This window comes from Pezoporus flaviventris, unplaced genomic scaffold (assembly GCF_033815535.1).
Source record: "Pezoporus flaviventris isolate CSIRO_AGI_PZ_B2104156 unplaced genomic scaffold, CSIRO_AGI_Pfla_v1 ptg000036l, whole genome shotgun sequence".
Lineage (NCBI taxonomy): Eukaryota > Metazoa > Chordata > Aves > Psittaciformes > Psittacidae > Pezoporus > Pezoporus flaviventris.
The window spans coordinates 14,670,903-14,686,632 of NW_026892584.1; the positions used below are offsets into that span (position 1 = coordinate 14,670,903).

The 15,730-nt window shown below is 39.9% G+C and overlaps 1 protein-coding gene across 1 annotated transcript in view; it reads left to right on the forward strand.

The window, feature by feature from the left end:
- The window catches only part of DCAF5 (DDB1 and CUL4 associated factor 5), a 73,137-nt gene that overhangs the window by 17,657 nt on the left and 39,750 nt on the right, over nt 1-15,730 (forward strand). Inside the window, exon 5 of the mRNA XM_061463272.1 lies at nt 2,693-2,822. Coding sequence (XP_061319256.1) covers nt 2,693-2,822 — 130 coding nt within the window. The remainder of the gene's footprint in view (nt 1-2,692; nt 2,823-15,730) is intronic.

The following is a 15,730-nucleotide window of genomic DNA, read 5'->3' on the forward strand; positions in this document are numbered from 1 at the left end:
AAACTCATTAATAACCCCCTTCTTGCTCAGAAGTCACTTGCTAGCACAGTAAACTCTGATCTTTGCTTTGGCCAGTTTCTTACCCCATGTAACTCTCTTTGCTATTCCCAACTGCCTGTCGCTAAACTTGATACTACACCAGATGTGAATTTAGTCATCATTTGAATTACTACTTTTCCTCTGTATAAAAGGTTGGTTACTTTATCAGAGAAAGAGTTCAAATTAGTCTCATGTGACTAATTTACCTTTGGTAAAGGTAAATTTACCAAGTGTCACTTCATCCCAATTTTTCTGTTTTCAAAATGTCTAGGTGATAAGAGCACACACTGATATGGCTTCCAAATTAGAAATGGCTCCTTTGTTACCTTCTGAACTCTATACCATAAAGATCTGTCTCTGTTAGGAGAGCTACCTGTTGCTGACAATGGATGTCAGTCATTGGTAGAACTGGATGCTTAAATGCATCCATATGAAGCTGCTCAGTATCCAGTCTGATCTGTGTTTCTGCATTTGTACAAAATCAGGTTTGTCCTTCTTTGCGAGTCATAGTTAAATCTTCCTACTGCTTTTACTGTTTCTGAGACTTTGAATGAGAAGGCTGCACCAGTGAAAATGGAGTGAAGTATATACATTTGGGGCTTTTTTGGAGTAGTGTGTTAGGTTGTTTGAATATTAAATAAAGGGCTTTTGCATGCTTATATAGGGGTCCTGTGCCAGCATTTATATGTAAGCTCTGCCAATGTTTACTGCAGGGTAATGCTGTCACTGGGGTAATCCCCTAGCCTGAAATGGTGTTTTCATGGGAATAGGCACTATGCCTGCTGGTGTGAGTATAGTTGGTTACCCCTGAGTGGCCAGCTCGTTAAAATCATACAAATAACCCCCTAGTCACTTTTGAAATAGTGCATTAAAAGAAGCTGGAAAAGGGAGTCTCATTCCCCTTCTGTTTCTCCCTGGCTTTTGCTTCTGATTGATTTTATGCAGTAATTTTTAGTTTCTACTAGAGATGGTGTTGAGCTTCTCCATTGATAAACAGTTACATACTCTAGAGTGTAAGAGCTATAATTGTGAATGAGCATAAAGAACAATAAAAAAGTAATCCCCCTATCTTTCATTGAAGTGTCTGAGTGCTCATTAGTTTAGCTCCTGTAATCTGTCTTTGACAGGCTGAATGGCAACTTTTGATATCTTAGAGGAAAACTGTGGGACCAGACCAGGCTATTTATACTAAAGTGTGAAGGAAAACAGCGGTAATTAGTGACATTGATTTGACTAAACATAAATATACAAATTAAAAGTTTGTTTTAAAAACTAACTCCTTTATTTGGGATTCTGATGTTTGTCTCTCTACTTAGCTAATGCAGGCCATTGCTTCTCACTGAGGGCTGCCATTTTAATAACACAGCCTTTTATGTACCAGCAGGGATTTTATTTGATGATGCAAATGTAGAAGGTCAGTTTTGGTGCTAAACCCAATTTGGAACTGCTGGCAGACCAACAACAGTCTTTAAGCCTTTGGCCAGGCTGGTAGAACAAAAGTTTGCTACTGTATTTTCTTTTACCTTTGCCTTCCATGGTAATTGAGAGCACAAGGGACCTTCAGCCATGGTCAGACACCTTTGTTTTGATCACTGTCAAATGAACACTAAAAAGCGAAAGTCCCTGTGTCAAAAAGCTGGTAATAGAGCATAAGTGGAGAGTACAGATGGGGCAGGACAAGTGAATATTAATTCTGTCTCAGTTGCTTGATGGACATAGTTTCAGAAGGGAATTTGGGAGTGTTGTCTGTTTTAATCATGTTTATGTTTTAAGAAGGGATACAAGGAAGGAAAATAAAGTACCCCTGGAAGTCCTTGTGGAGCCAAAGGTGCCTGGACACAGTGGCTCAAATAAGGGCAGTAAGAGAGTCTCCCAGGCACATGAGCAACACAGTGGTTGCATCAAAGCAAACTAAATTGAAAAGTCTGGCCTAATCCCTGGCTCAAAGTAGGCATCGATTCTGGTTTCTTAGTTGAGTGAAAGGTAGTTGCGCACCAAAGGATATATACATAGCAAAGAGAATTAGACTGTGTCTAAAGCCTTAAAAATAGCAGAAAGATACAGAGAAGGATGACAGATTTGAGGCTTTTTCCCATTCTTTATGGAGAGAGTGTTTAAGAGGTAGCAGGCCTCTTTTTCCCTATGGTAGGCAGCTTTGAGCTGAGTTCCGTACAAACTTGCTTAACTTTTTGTAATACTATTCTTCCATATAAGCAATTGCTGTTACATTTACAGTTTGGGTGATCATCAATGGCTGTGGAAGCTTCCAGACATATGTAAGCTAGGAGGCTTTCAGAAGCCCCCCTGTGCATAGTCCTTATTAGATGATCATTTAGTCATGAACCTTAAGAAGATTCAAATACTTAGTCTTTGAGTGGCTAGGTCTAAACTCTGGTAACCTTCCATAAGCAAAATGGTGTTTTGAAATACAGTGTTTGGCTTTTACCATATTTAGACAAAGTTAATGTGTGTGGGTGGATTTTAAAACCTCAGGTTTTATATTGCTTCGGATGTGTCAGCTTGAGAAATGGTTTGAACATGTCTCTGTATCTTCAGATCTTGTTATGCTGTTTCCTTATTAAGCTGCCAAACTCATTACATTGAACAGTTGTATCCATTCTTCTTATGTATGAATTCCCAATTTTTTCAACAGAGCCCTTCTGCTTGGCACACTACCCGTCAGCCTTTCACAGTGTGATGTTTAATCCAGTAGAACCCAGATTACTGGCTACTGCCAACTCTAAGGAAGGTGTAGGACTCTGGGATATTCGTAAACCACAGAGGTATGATCTGGCTGTCCTTGTCTTATGCTGTTCTATCTCTTTCCCTTGAGAGATGATGGTATGCTACTGTCTGTCTCTTTCTTTCTATTTTTTTTTTCTCCTTAAATTCAGAACATGTGATGATAAGAAAAGATGCAGACCAAAGTTAGCAGCAGTGTTAGTAGAGCTGAATTGAATTATTTTGCATAATTAGTTTTCTTTTTCATACATAAACCCTAATTTTATTTAAAATGGGGCTAGATCTTCAATGTTAAGGTAAGTGATTTTTTTGGAAGCCTGCCTGGCCTCACCACTGCCGATTAACTTGGATTGTTGTGTCAAGTTCTCATCATTATATTTCGCACTGGCTTGCTGATACTGGAATAAACTGTGATGGGCACTGCCTGGTTTACAGTCTGTTTTTTTTCTACCCAGCTCAGTTTTCAGTGGCTGATTTGAGACTGTGGTCAAGGCAGCTTTGAACTCAGTGCTTAAGAGTTTTATATGACTTTATATAACCTAGGAAATCAGTACAGCTGCATAATGTGCTTCCAGATTTGCACAGGTTTTTAAACAAATGAAAAGAAGAAAATAAGTTTGCATCATGAAGTGTGATTAGACTGGGTCTAAAGTGGAAGTGTGCAATGTCTGATACCAGAGTTTGGCATGCTTGAGAGATTAAGCTTCTGCTGAAGTATTTTTACAGTCTCTCAGATTTTGTAAGTAATTTCCTTTTTAATTGTAATAATCAAAAAATAAATGGAGCACTTCAAGTAAATGTTCCCCCCACCTGTCCCATCCCTCTGTCCTGTCCTCCCATCTTCCCCGCCCCCTTTTGTGTTTACAAGTTTCTGGTTACAAGGCTAAGCATAGAAAGGATCGTTTCAAAAAAGTTAAAAGAAGGGAAGATAGGTAGTAGTTGTTTTATGCTGCAGTAGCCTCGGCTATTTAAAAATCTTCTATAGCGTAAGAACCAGAGGAAACTACTTCAGGTTGCACCAGGGGAGCTTGAGATTGGATATTAGGAAATGTTTCTTCACCAAAAGGGTTGTAAAGCATTGGAACAGGCTGTCCAGGGAAGTGGTTGAGTCACCATCCCTGGAGGTATTTAAGAGGTGTAAATGTGGTGCTGAGGGACATGGTTTAGTGGTGGGCTTGGCAATGCTCTGTTAAAGGTTGGATTCAATGATGTTAAGGGACTTTTCCAACCTAAACAATTCTATTATTCTATTCTAAGTATCACTAAGGATACAAGCATTAACACTGATAAATGCAGGAGCAGATTACTTGACTAAGGAATTCTCCCCTTACAAATTTTAACACTACCTTTCTAATAGAAATAGCACCTTTTTTAGTCCTTAAGACTTTGATCTCCAAAAATTTTACAGCTTATATGTAAAAACGTTGATGAGCTATTGCTTGGGGTGGTAGCAGCTATATCCGGTCATGGAAGCTCAGAAGATCTCCAGTCTAAATGGTGTCCTCCCTTCTTCCTCAGTCTTAACCAAAAGGCAGAGTGCTTGCTGTGAACTTGTTGGGTGGCTGCTACATGTGTATGGGATAAGAGTCTGTGCTCACACACTGAAGGGCGCACATTTTTAGCTGTATTGTGGAATTGTTCTTTCTAATGCCAAATACAAAGTAGTTAGAACAGAATTGTAATGCCTCTTGGTAAGTAATTCATATTTCTCCAGGTTTAGCACCAGTATGAAAGACCTAGATTTAGATTAGATACTAGGAAACAATTCTTAACCATGAAGGTGGTGAGACATGGCACAGGTTGCCCAGAGAAGCTGTGCCTCCCCATCCCTGGCAGTGTTCAAGGCCAGGTTCAACATGGCTTTGAGCAACCTGGTCTAGTGGAAGGTGTCCCCGCCTATGGCGGGGGGAGTTGGAACTGAATGAGCTTTAAGGTCCCTTCCAACTCAAACAAATTTATTGATTTTTTTTTTTTTTTTTATTATTTTTGGCTGATGAGAGGAACAAGGCTTCCTTATGTTATAACCTCTGGGTTGTCTTGAAGACCTTGAATAAATTAAATTGTTGGAAGATTGTAGGCTTAGATCTGATGGACAAGTGCTACCTGTTTCTAGTCCTAATCTGATCAAAGTAAATCTTTCCAATTAAAAGACTCAATGGCCATAGTCAAATACCATACCTTGCAACTATAGTGCTGAAATTCCAAGGGGGATAGGTCACACCCCTTTTCTCTGCTTTGGGGAATGTGTGCAACACCCTTATTGTGCAGCTGCACATACCATGCAGCTGTTCCCATAAGCACAGAATTTAAAGCATTTGCACCTACTAGGTGTGGTGCATTTTGTAAAATAGGCACATGCTTCCTGCCTGCAGCCCGCTCCTCCCAGAGCGCTCAGAAAGAGGAAAGTGAATAGTAAGAGACAGGCTGCTCCTTGAAGAGTAAATGCTGTTGGCTGATGCTTGCAGCCTCAGACTTCAGCTGAGCAAGTTGTGACTTAAATGAATGCAGGTAGTAAGTCTAGTTTCAGCTGCCATTTTTCTGGAGCAGCCATCAGTTTTCCTTCTTTGCTTGATCAGAGATGTGCCCAAAAAAATGGTGAGAAGGGGGTGTTTGGCTGAGGGAAAGAAAATAGCCTGAAGTACTCTGCTGCCACTGCAGTTTGTTCCCAGGAAACAGGGAAGACTGAGCTGTGTCCTGCTAGTGGGCTGCCGAAGCCAGAGTCCCTCATATTTAAGTAAACTAGACTGGACTTTTAGTCTTTAATAAAGTAACAGAGCATTTGCCAAAACTCTTACTGGTCTCTGCAGATCTGTTTTGCTAATCTAGAAATACAGATCTTTATTTGTTAATGTGTTTGGGGTGATTCACTTTGTCTTAGGAGGAAACAATTTTATGAATTTGTAGATCAGTTAAAGTATAATTCTCACTGCAGTGAGGAACTGGAAGCCAGAACTTAGATTTTCATCTGTGGGTTTCAGTTTGTGTCCTGGGTTCAGCAGTAGCAGTCATTTTTCTCCTTCTTGGTAGCTGGTGCAGTGCAGTGTTTTGACTTTCAGCTTGGGAACAGAGCTGATAACAATGATGTTTTGGTTTGGCCAAGGACTTTGTGAGCCTCATGGTCTGCCAGGGTGGAGGGGAAGCTGGGAGGAAGCAGACACAGGACACCTGACCCAAACTGACCAAAGAGGTATTCCATACCACAGCACGTCATGCCCAGGAGGTAACTGGGAGTTACCCGGAAGGGCTGGGAAACTGCAGGGTTAGAGGAGGTATCGGTCAGAGCTTGGTCGGGCTGGGGGGGGTTGGGCAAGTTATTGGTTGGCTGGTGGTGAGGTGATGTATTCTCTTCCCTTTTTATTTCCTTTATCATTATTATTATTGGTGGTAGCAGCAGTGATTTGTGTTATACCTTAGTTACTAAACTGTTCTTATCTCAACCTGTGGGAGTTGCATTCTTTTCAATTCTCCTCTCTGTCCCTCCAGGAGTAGGGGGAGGGCAAGAAGGGGGGGAAGTGAGTGAACAAGCTGTCTGACTGTGTTTAAACCAGGACAGTTCGTTACAGTCTGTTCTGGGGAAAATACAGTATGACCTTAGTTATCAGGGGAAGGAAGGGGGGAAGTGTTTTGGTTTGTTTTTTTTTAAGGATGAAGTAACGATGCTGAAATACCTGTGATAGACTTCACTTAGAACTGAAGTTGGTCTGAGGGAGTTTGTGCATATTTTCTGTATCCTTATTAAAGGACACAAAGTGTAGTTGCAGGTAAGATGTGTGCCAGAACCGTTTTGGCTGATCAGTTTTATAGGCAGAATGGGATAAACAGCCTTGAAGCTCTCCATAGTCTTGGGATAAACAGGAAGCTGCCTGGGTAGCTTGTGTGCCAGAACCGCTGTCACAGCTAAGAAGGGCTACTTCATCAGCTCTTTCCTCACTGTTGAAGTCTGCTAATGGTGGAAATCCTTCCTTCTCTACAGGTTTGTAGCTCTCTCTTATACTATCATCAGTATCCAAGAAAATGTAACAATACCTGAGTTGTAGGAAGGATGAGGAGATAAAGGCTTTTTGAGGTGAGGGCATGAAGTACTACCTTGCTGGGATATGTGTGAATAGCACAATATGTAGTTATATTATAAAATTGCTAGATCTGTCCATTCCTTCCCTAGTCTACCTTTTTTTTTTTTTTTTCCATTGCTGTACATTAAGTTCACTTTTGAGGGACTTTATTTTATGCCATAAGCTGTCAAGAGAATTTCCTCCTTCAGTATTGATGTGATTCTTCACAATACTGTGGGCATCGTGGAAGTCTTTCACTTTTATCATTCCACCTGTGGTGCTAGCAGAAATTACTAGATCAGGTTAAAATTTAGCTGTTCCATCATGATGTGTGGCAGTGGGGTTTTGATCAGGGATTGAATGTCCATGAACGAAGGAGAATATGTGAATATTCTCCTGTATGTGGATATATGAGAAGGAGAGTAGGTGCTTTTAGATGTTTGCTGTGGATCGCCAGAACAATAACTTCCAGTGGGTTAAGCACTCTAAAGGGGTACAGCACTCTTCCAATATAGGAAAGGTGAAATGGTTATATATAGTTAACACTTTGTGGCTAGTATAATCTAGTATAATACTTCATGTAAAACTCATTTGTTCCAGCTGTCCTGTTCTCTGTCAGGTCTCAGTTCTTTGTCAGCTCTCAGTGGAAGCAGAGTTAAACTGATGCAGCCACTACTTGGATTACTTCATAACTGGAGACTGTTCTGGTAAATCCTGCTGCTGCTTCCCTGCAAAATCCAGAAAGCAAATGAAAGGCCTGAAATTCTGAAGACTAGCCCAACAGCAATAGTGTAGCTAGCAATGCCTTCACGTAACTTGTATTCTGGCCAACAGCACTGGTACAGTAATACCAAAATAGTTCGATAGTTTGATAAGCCCACAGTGTTGAGCTGGCTTTTACTCATTTGAAGGGCATCAGGCTTGATGCTGAATTCCTGGTTTTAATCAGCAGAGGTTCCTCAGGTGAGGTACAGTTTAACTTTGTTCAGCTTGATGATGCACTGTCAGAAAGGGGGTGATACGCTGTTAACTTCTAAACTTGTCTGGCAGTGGAATATGGCTAACGGTGCAGTTTTAAAATAATTGCTCTTAATTTTCAAAATCTTGAATGGAGTTGTGATATCCTTGTGGGTTAGGGAATTCAGATATAGATTCCATTGCTTGTCAGAAACAAATGAGCTGCATCTACTTATCTGGAAAATTTGAGGATTTTTACATGAGTGTTTTTTCTCCAAAATACATGGCTCTTTTCCAGTTGAGCCATTTCAGCTTGCTGTTATGCACCTCCAGCCAGGAGAGTTGCTTTTGTCTGCTGATTTAGTCAGGCAACACTAAACACCTCTACAAATTAAAATATTTTTAGGGTTTAAAAAAGGAGTCCTGATTATGAGTAAGTTTTATTCATATACTGTGAAATTGGTTAACTTTCTGATGGGAACCTGGGAGTGCTTTATGCTTGGCTACTACAGTGAAAAAGATAATTGAAAAAAACAGCATTTCTTGGCATGCATGGGGAAATTTAGACACAGTTGCACGGTTCTGAATTGTGAAAAGTTTAGCTCACTTCAAATAGTCATAATTTGATTAGTCGTGCTGACTGAGTCAGGATACAGAGGCGGATTCGTTTTGCTCTTTCCCAAAGTTCATTCACAGCTTGATATCTTTTCTGTCTCAGATTTGGTTCAGCAAAATTCTCCCCTTCTTCCCCAGTGTACTAGTAAGATCTGAATGTGGTGTGTTGGGTCCTCTAAAATAGCGTGTGAAACAGCGTTAAAATAAAACCAATAAGTTCAGCATGACTGCAAGTTAACTAGTGATTCTGGAAGTCTTATTTTCTATTTTTAGAACGTGTGAGTATTGCCATTCTTTCAGGTGGAAGTTAAACTGAAACCAACTGTATTGTTTCTTTTTGAAAACTGAAGCGAAAAGCTAAAACGTGGTCTTGATTAGTGAGGCTGTTGTAAGGCACTCGCACCACTAGATGGGGCCTGGAAGCTGTGCATGTGTAAAGAAAATCAAAAAAGGCAAGTCCGTTCATCTTAAACTGTTTCAACAAAGTATCTATTGTTACAGAATTGCTGGGGGCAACTCAGCAAGTCGGCTTACGTATATATTTCAAGCAACGACTGTATAACTCAAGCTATTTTTAGGTAGTCATGTTTTCCCTTTTCCACACAGCCCCATGCCAGTCTCCTTTTTACTGAGATCAAAAGGCAACTTTTCCCCCTAAGAAAATACGATAATTGTTCCTTTAATTATTTCTTTCTCTATGTTCCCTCTCTCTCACTCCACCTCCCTCCCCCTTCCACCCCTTGCATCAACTAATCTGGAAGCTTTTGAGATCAAAATGATTATTGGTTGTTGTTCTGTCCTCCTAATGACCATCACATACTTTTAAACTGCTTTTCACGCTACTAATGGTCTGTTCACGTAAGTGTTTTCTGCTTGCAATGGGAGTACTGGGCCTGAGCTTTTGACATGATCGGATCCATTTGTGCATCCAGCTCAGCAGCTGAAATGCCAAGTCAGTATCAGAAATGCATATCTCGGGCATTTTTGTGAGTCTTGGAGGACTTATCTAAAAACTCCCAGGCCCTCATTCCTGCTATGTCCATTGCGCTAATTCTGTGATTGACCTGGTTTTTGTGCGAACTCATTATGCTCAGAAGTTAGAAAACTAACCTAGAAAAGCTTCCTGGCTTTCTTACGGCCTAGTAAGCTGAACTGTGTTCAGGGAGGATCCAGTGAGTAATATAGGTGATGGAGAAGAGAGGGGGAGGTTTGTAAGACTGAGAATAGGAGATAAGAAGGAAACAAGACCTTCCTCATTTGAGGAGCAGTGAACTATTAGGTATGTTCAGATGTTTGTGTCATTACTGTTTTACTTAAGTTTTTTTTTTTTGCTAAACTAACCTTTCCCTTTTTGTGTTATCAGCATGTTCCTTACATGCATTCCTGGTAGCTTTTTATAAAGTAGAAGAGGTGAAACATAACCAAAGTTGTGAGTGATTTACCTTCTAAGGCTGCCTGTCACATGAGAATAAATTACAAGCAGAGAGTGTTTCTACTTGACACTTAACTTTTCATGTTTCTGCAGTACAACACAGTGTTCTAGGACACCAGTCTTGAGTGTTGGTTTCTGGGGAAACTTTTGTCCCCAGAATTCAAGGGCTGCATTCAAGCTCTGAGTGAGGTAGAAATGCTTATGTGCAATAGACCTTTTTAAGGGTCTGAAAGTTCAGGAGGCCTGTGCTGTCTGCATAGTCACAAGTCAGTGTACTCAAAAAATCCAATGATGAATTAAAAAAAACTTGACCACCCAGGCAAACCTGGTATCTCTTGGTGACTGTAAACTTCATGGCATATTTTTAAAGCTAACTTGACCATACAAGTCATAAGCCCAAGTTGAAGGAGTGTTAATTTCAGTGTTTTCCATCAACATATTATGGACAAAGCCAAACAAGAACATTAATTCAACTTTTGTTTTTCTTTGTCTGGGCTGAGGAGTAACTGCAGTTCAGAGCCTTTTCAAGCAAACTTCTTTAGCTTACATTAAATTAATATTCTTTTCTCAAAAAAACACCCATCAAGAAATTTGCCTCCTGCACTGAGAATTCAGAAGAAGCAAATTCCCAAGCTGTGGATGAGGAATACCTGTTCTTACATATCAGTGAATCACTAGTGAGTAGCTCATTAAATAATAAGCAAAATACAGAGATGGAGATTTCTTCCCTGTGACAGACTAATTAGTTTCATGAGGATCTTGAGGTAGGACTCTGCAGTGCTTGTGAATGTCAGGGTAAGTTGATCTTGCTGGTATATGGAGGGCTTTGAAGGATGTGGCCGTGTACTGTGCTGCTGGTCTCCAACTGACTGTTCTCTAAAGTCTTTGTCTTGAGCAGAGCTTTTTCTGCCAAGTGCTAATTACTACATGTTCTCCTTAGTCATGTGCTGCATGAAAACACAATCTAACTTTTAAAACAATGTACTGAATGCATAACTTCTGGTCCAAATCTGTTGGAAATCACAGGTACTTAGTACTTCTGAAAATGCAGTTCTTGGCTCTGATTGCCTTGCTTTATAGCTTCACTTGTTTAGTTTACAGCCTTTTGGAGACCTGTAAAGAAGGTGTTGTTTGTGGATCAGTGGTCTCTGATGGCAAGAGGAAAACACTATGTATTATGTGGTTTACATGACTTCTTTCTATGGAGGGATATGGAATATCTCTGTACTCAATCTCAGGATGTAGAAGTCTTGCAAAGGGGCTTATGTTAGGTAGACATGATGATGTGTAGCTGGAAAACGTAGGTTTCAGGTTCACAAGTCCTTTGTCGGTTTTGAGATAGAAGTGGTAGCTGGCGCAACTACAGGCAATTTGAGAATAGCTCTTCACAGTTTAGTTAGCTACATGTCAAATTGACCATCTTTGCAAGAGAGGGCTAAGTATTACCTCTAAATAAAGGCAGGGTTTATATTGTTGGGTTTGGTTTTTTGTTGTTGATTGGTGAGAGTGCAAAAGAAAGGGAGGAACGGAAGATGAGTATTTGCAGCTCTGTACCACAGGTGATATTTATAGCCTGTTGCACAGAGAGGACTTTAGAAAACCTGTGTAGGGATGCATAAGGTATTCTAAAGTCATAAAACTAGCATTATAACTAATTCCACAGATTTAGGTCTCCAACTGTTGCCGATTTTAGTTTCCCGGCTTGAATCTTCAAGGTATTTAATCCTTAAAGATCATACCAGAAGAACAGAGCAGTTATTTTCTGAGACATACTCATGCACATGATGAGTTTTATTCTTTCTAGCTTACCTTCCTAAGCTCCCTCTAAAAAGTAGCTGTTGCCTAATTTTATCTGTGTGTTACCAGGATGTCAGATATGTTGGCTGAAGTACTGTGAAATACTGAGTTTCTGGAAGCACAACTGTGGGATCCAGTATTGATGATTGTTTGCAGGGGGATTTGAACTGAAGGGGGTAACTACAGGGTTTGCCTCTTGACAATGAGTTTAGTGAGGTTCAGGGCTCCTTAGAGGCTAGAACAGGTGCATTGGAAATTTTCTCAAAGTAGCATCTTTGGTTGTAATTGTCTTTCCTTACGGGTTTTTAATAAGATGTTACATGATGGTGACAGGAGTGGGATGGAAGGTATAGTATGTGGAGATTTAAGGTTTTTCTTTGACTGTTTTGCATTTTGAGACTGTTTGTAAAGGAAAGAAGCTTGTGATTCTAACCACTTTTAATGCCTGTGCTTTGGGATTGCCAAAGTCCTTGCAGATGGAGGAGCCCTCTACATCATTGAATTAGCAACCAACTGTTCAAATTCTTTCAGTGCAGTAGAAGTATGCTGCATGGTTGTTTGGAGACCTCTGCAGTCCTGCTTTGAGCAGAGCACTGTATTAATGAGTCCAGGAAAAATGTGTATCTTGGCAATCACTTTTTCTTTGTCAAGCTTATCAGTTTGTTTTCTTTTCCTTCCCATTTGAACCGTTTGTTGTGAATTTTTACTAACTTTGTGCTCATTAAAGTAACTCATTTAGCTAGGTTAAAGTATAACAAATTTTAAATGCTGTTTAGGCACTCACCAGTATGGGTCAACCACACCACCTGAAATAGTTCAAATAACTATTTTTCTTCTCTTGCAAGTCAGGAAATACAACTCATCCCGCACACGTACCATCCTCATCAGTTTTGCTTCTGTAGTATTGAGGCAGCTCAACTGATCTGTGTCTCAACCTAGAATCTGAAGCTTTCCTGACCTAGTTCAACTTGGCTTATTTGACACAAATAACATAGAACCCAAACTTAGATATTCCCTCCCCACCACCACTGTTTGTTTTCCATTATTTCTTAGAAGTTCCCTTTAACGTCACAGAAAGGGAGCTTATTGTTGCTTAAATTCATGGGGATTGACTTACTCTTTTTTGGAAATCTTTGGGTTGTGTTGAAGGAACTTTTGAATGCTAATGGCATCTGGATGAGTGACAGTATTTTTTTCTTTGTTTTCCTCATTGTAACCATAAATAAATCTCTAAACTGTTTGACACAGATTTAGCCAAAATCAAATTACTTCTTCCGTTGTTAGAAACGTCTGAGCCTAGTCCCCTCTGTGTCTCCAGTAGGGGGTCACTGAAGAGAAAAGGATGTATTCGCAAATAAACCTTTTTTACTTTGGGCAAAGAGAGATGGTGACAGTCATTAAGCCTTTAGTTATGCTGATGGCTTGAGTGTTATTTCTGCTGGGAAGAGTACTTTGCTGCATATGGCCTCCTTTTTTGTGGTTGCCACTTTGAACCAGTTGAGGCTTTTTTGCTTTTTTTTCTTTTCTTTTTCCCTTGGAAAGACAGAAATGTTGTACCAAAGTTGCAAAAGATGTAAATCAGTGAATTCATTGCTAGATACTTTTTACTTTGAAGCAAGTGCTCTTTTCTGTTGTTGGTGTGAACGCTAGCTAATAGTCTGGAAATACTTAAGTGTGCAAGTCTGCTGAATACTGCTTGGTATTCAAGTGTGTGAAGCAGGTACTGTAGTCTCTTTTTCCCACCTTTCTGTCTTCTTATTGCAGAATTAACTAGGATGGTATTGTAGGATGGGCATTCTCACTTCGCTTCTGTTTTAGATGTACACACTCTATCTCATTTGCAGTCGTGCTTTATGCCTAACCTTGTCAGCCTCTCTTGGGATAGAGGGTTTAGTTTAGCCTTTTTTGTGCTTATGCTGGTATCCTTCCTGCAGTGGAGTGTATTCAGGTTATAGTTTAGCCTTTTTTGTGCTTATGCTGGTATCCTTCCTGCAGTGGAGTGTATTCAGGTTAATTCACTGATGTGCAAACGAAAGATCTTTGAAGTTGTTTGGTTTTGGTTTGATTTTTTTTCAATGACAGAATGGAAGATTTTTTGTCTTTACTGCAGCATCCACAGATTTGTTGATCAGGCACACAAATGAAATTTGGATTACTGAGGTTCAAGTTTGTAAAATGAAAATGGGTATTGTTAGCAGTTTAGCTTCTAACTCTTTTTTGACCTCAGATAGGGCTATAGCGACTCTTCTGTTCAGCTTTTCCTGTCTTGATTTACTAGTTTTCTCAAACCACTAGAAAAAAAATCGCATTATCCATTGCGGCTAGCCCTCCATCATATGCATGGGGACTTTCTGATTAGAAGATTAAACTTTTTCGCACTTACTGTCATGCCCACACTAGCCTGGTTTGGTTCTGGCCAGGCACTTTAAGCTAGGTACTGTCCCTTTCCTCTGTGGGATCCAGCTTGCTCCCAGAAGCAGCAGTGCTGTTCAGGTTTGCAGTTTTCAAGAATGTGAGTAGCTTCATGCAGTAAACAAGAAGTCAGGAAGCCTGGTTTTGTTTCACAGTGTTGGGTAGGTTTGTTGATTGACCTCTCTTGCCCTCAGTTTTTCCTGTATCAAGGAATGGGAATACTTCCTACAAAAGCCTTATTATGCTTAATCTTTTTGTTAGTTTTGAAATTCTTGACCACAGCAGTCTTTTTAAAGCAAGAATATGAAATGTAAAGCATTGGCCTTGCAGTGCAGATTTTATAAGTATCAAATATTAATCTGTCATTCAGACGAAGCTCTAAGGTTTTTTGGTAGCCTGCTTTCTGAGGAAATAGATCTGTGATCGTACTAGGCTTATACTAATGACCTTTATGCTTCATTTCAATGAGAGGGGAATTAAAATAAGAATTAAGAGATGCCATTTTTTCTTTTAAAAAGTAAAATAAAATAAATTATTGGTGACTGAATACAAGGGAGGCATCCTTTTAGTGCGTTTATGGGAGAACATATGAAATGTTACTTCAACCGTTTTGTAAGACAAAGGAATTAGACTTTGAAACATCAGTCCCTGGGAAGCTGGTGGAACCACCTTGATGAGACCAAAGTTGTGTGTGCAGTTGCATTCATTTAGCTTTATAATTTTTATTCATCTTGTACCTGTTAGAGGCAAAAACTTTATAGATTCAAGACTGGACTGTGCTTCTGCAGGAGCATCTTGGATCTTGCCACTTTCCCTGTCAAAAGAAAGGCCTACTTTCATGTTGCTGTTCTTTAATTTCAGCCTTTATAGCTTTGTTAAATTAAAATTCTGTGCAGCTTTGCTGGGGGAAGGAAGGGTGGTGAGTGCATATATATTATTGGATGAAAGAACAAACCTGTGGCTGCCGTTACTCAGCTTTCCTAATGCAATAGAAGAATCCCGACACAGAAACGTGTGTAGGTGAAAATGCTTCATAGGATTGCAGTACTGATATGTGGCTGCTTTTGCAGAGACACTAAGGTGTGAAAATGGATTTACCCTTCAGGAGGAATTACCAACTTTCACACTCAGATTATTTTATTGAGTTATGGTTCTCTGGTATCTTTGGTCTTTCTGTTACACTGACTTTGGTGTGTGCTTCGTTTTGGAAACGGTTTCTGTTCATTCTGTTGACTTAAAGGTCATCTTCTCATGCCATGTCTGGCTGCATTTGCATCTTCTCTGGTTATCTGATGGAAGCTACTCCTTTGTGTTTTGCTGGATTCTTCTGTGCAGTGCTCTCTCACAGTCTGTACTCCATCCTACAAGGTACTATTTCTGAACAGGCTGAATAATGGGCTCCAGCTGTAGAATTCAGATTAGAAAAGGAGGAAAATGATCAGGTGATTTTGCTAGGTTACTTGTGGTTGTTGGACAGTTGCTTTTTACTTCATATTCTCTACTTTCTTTTATTTTTTAACCTGGCTATTTTGTTTGTTTTTCTTTTCCTGCAAAATTACTGTCTACAAGATCTCATTTATTACTCAGGTTACAGTAACAACTGGATGATTCAATCAGAGAGTGAGAACAGGACACTTGTGCCTGCTGACTCACAGATCTGCAGTGAGGACAAGCCTAGAACAGT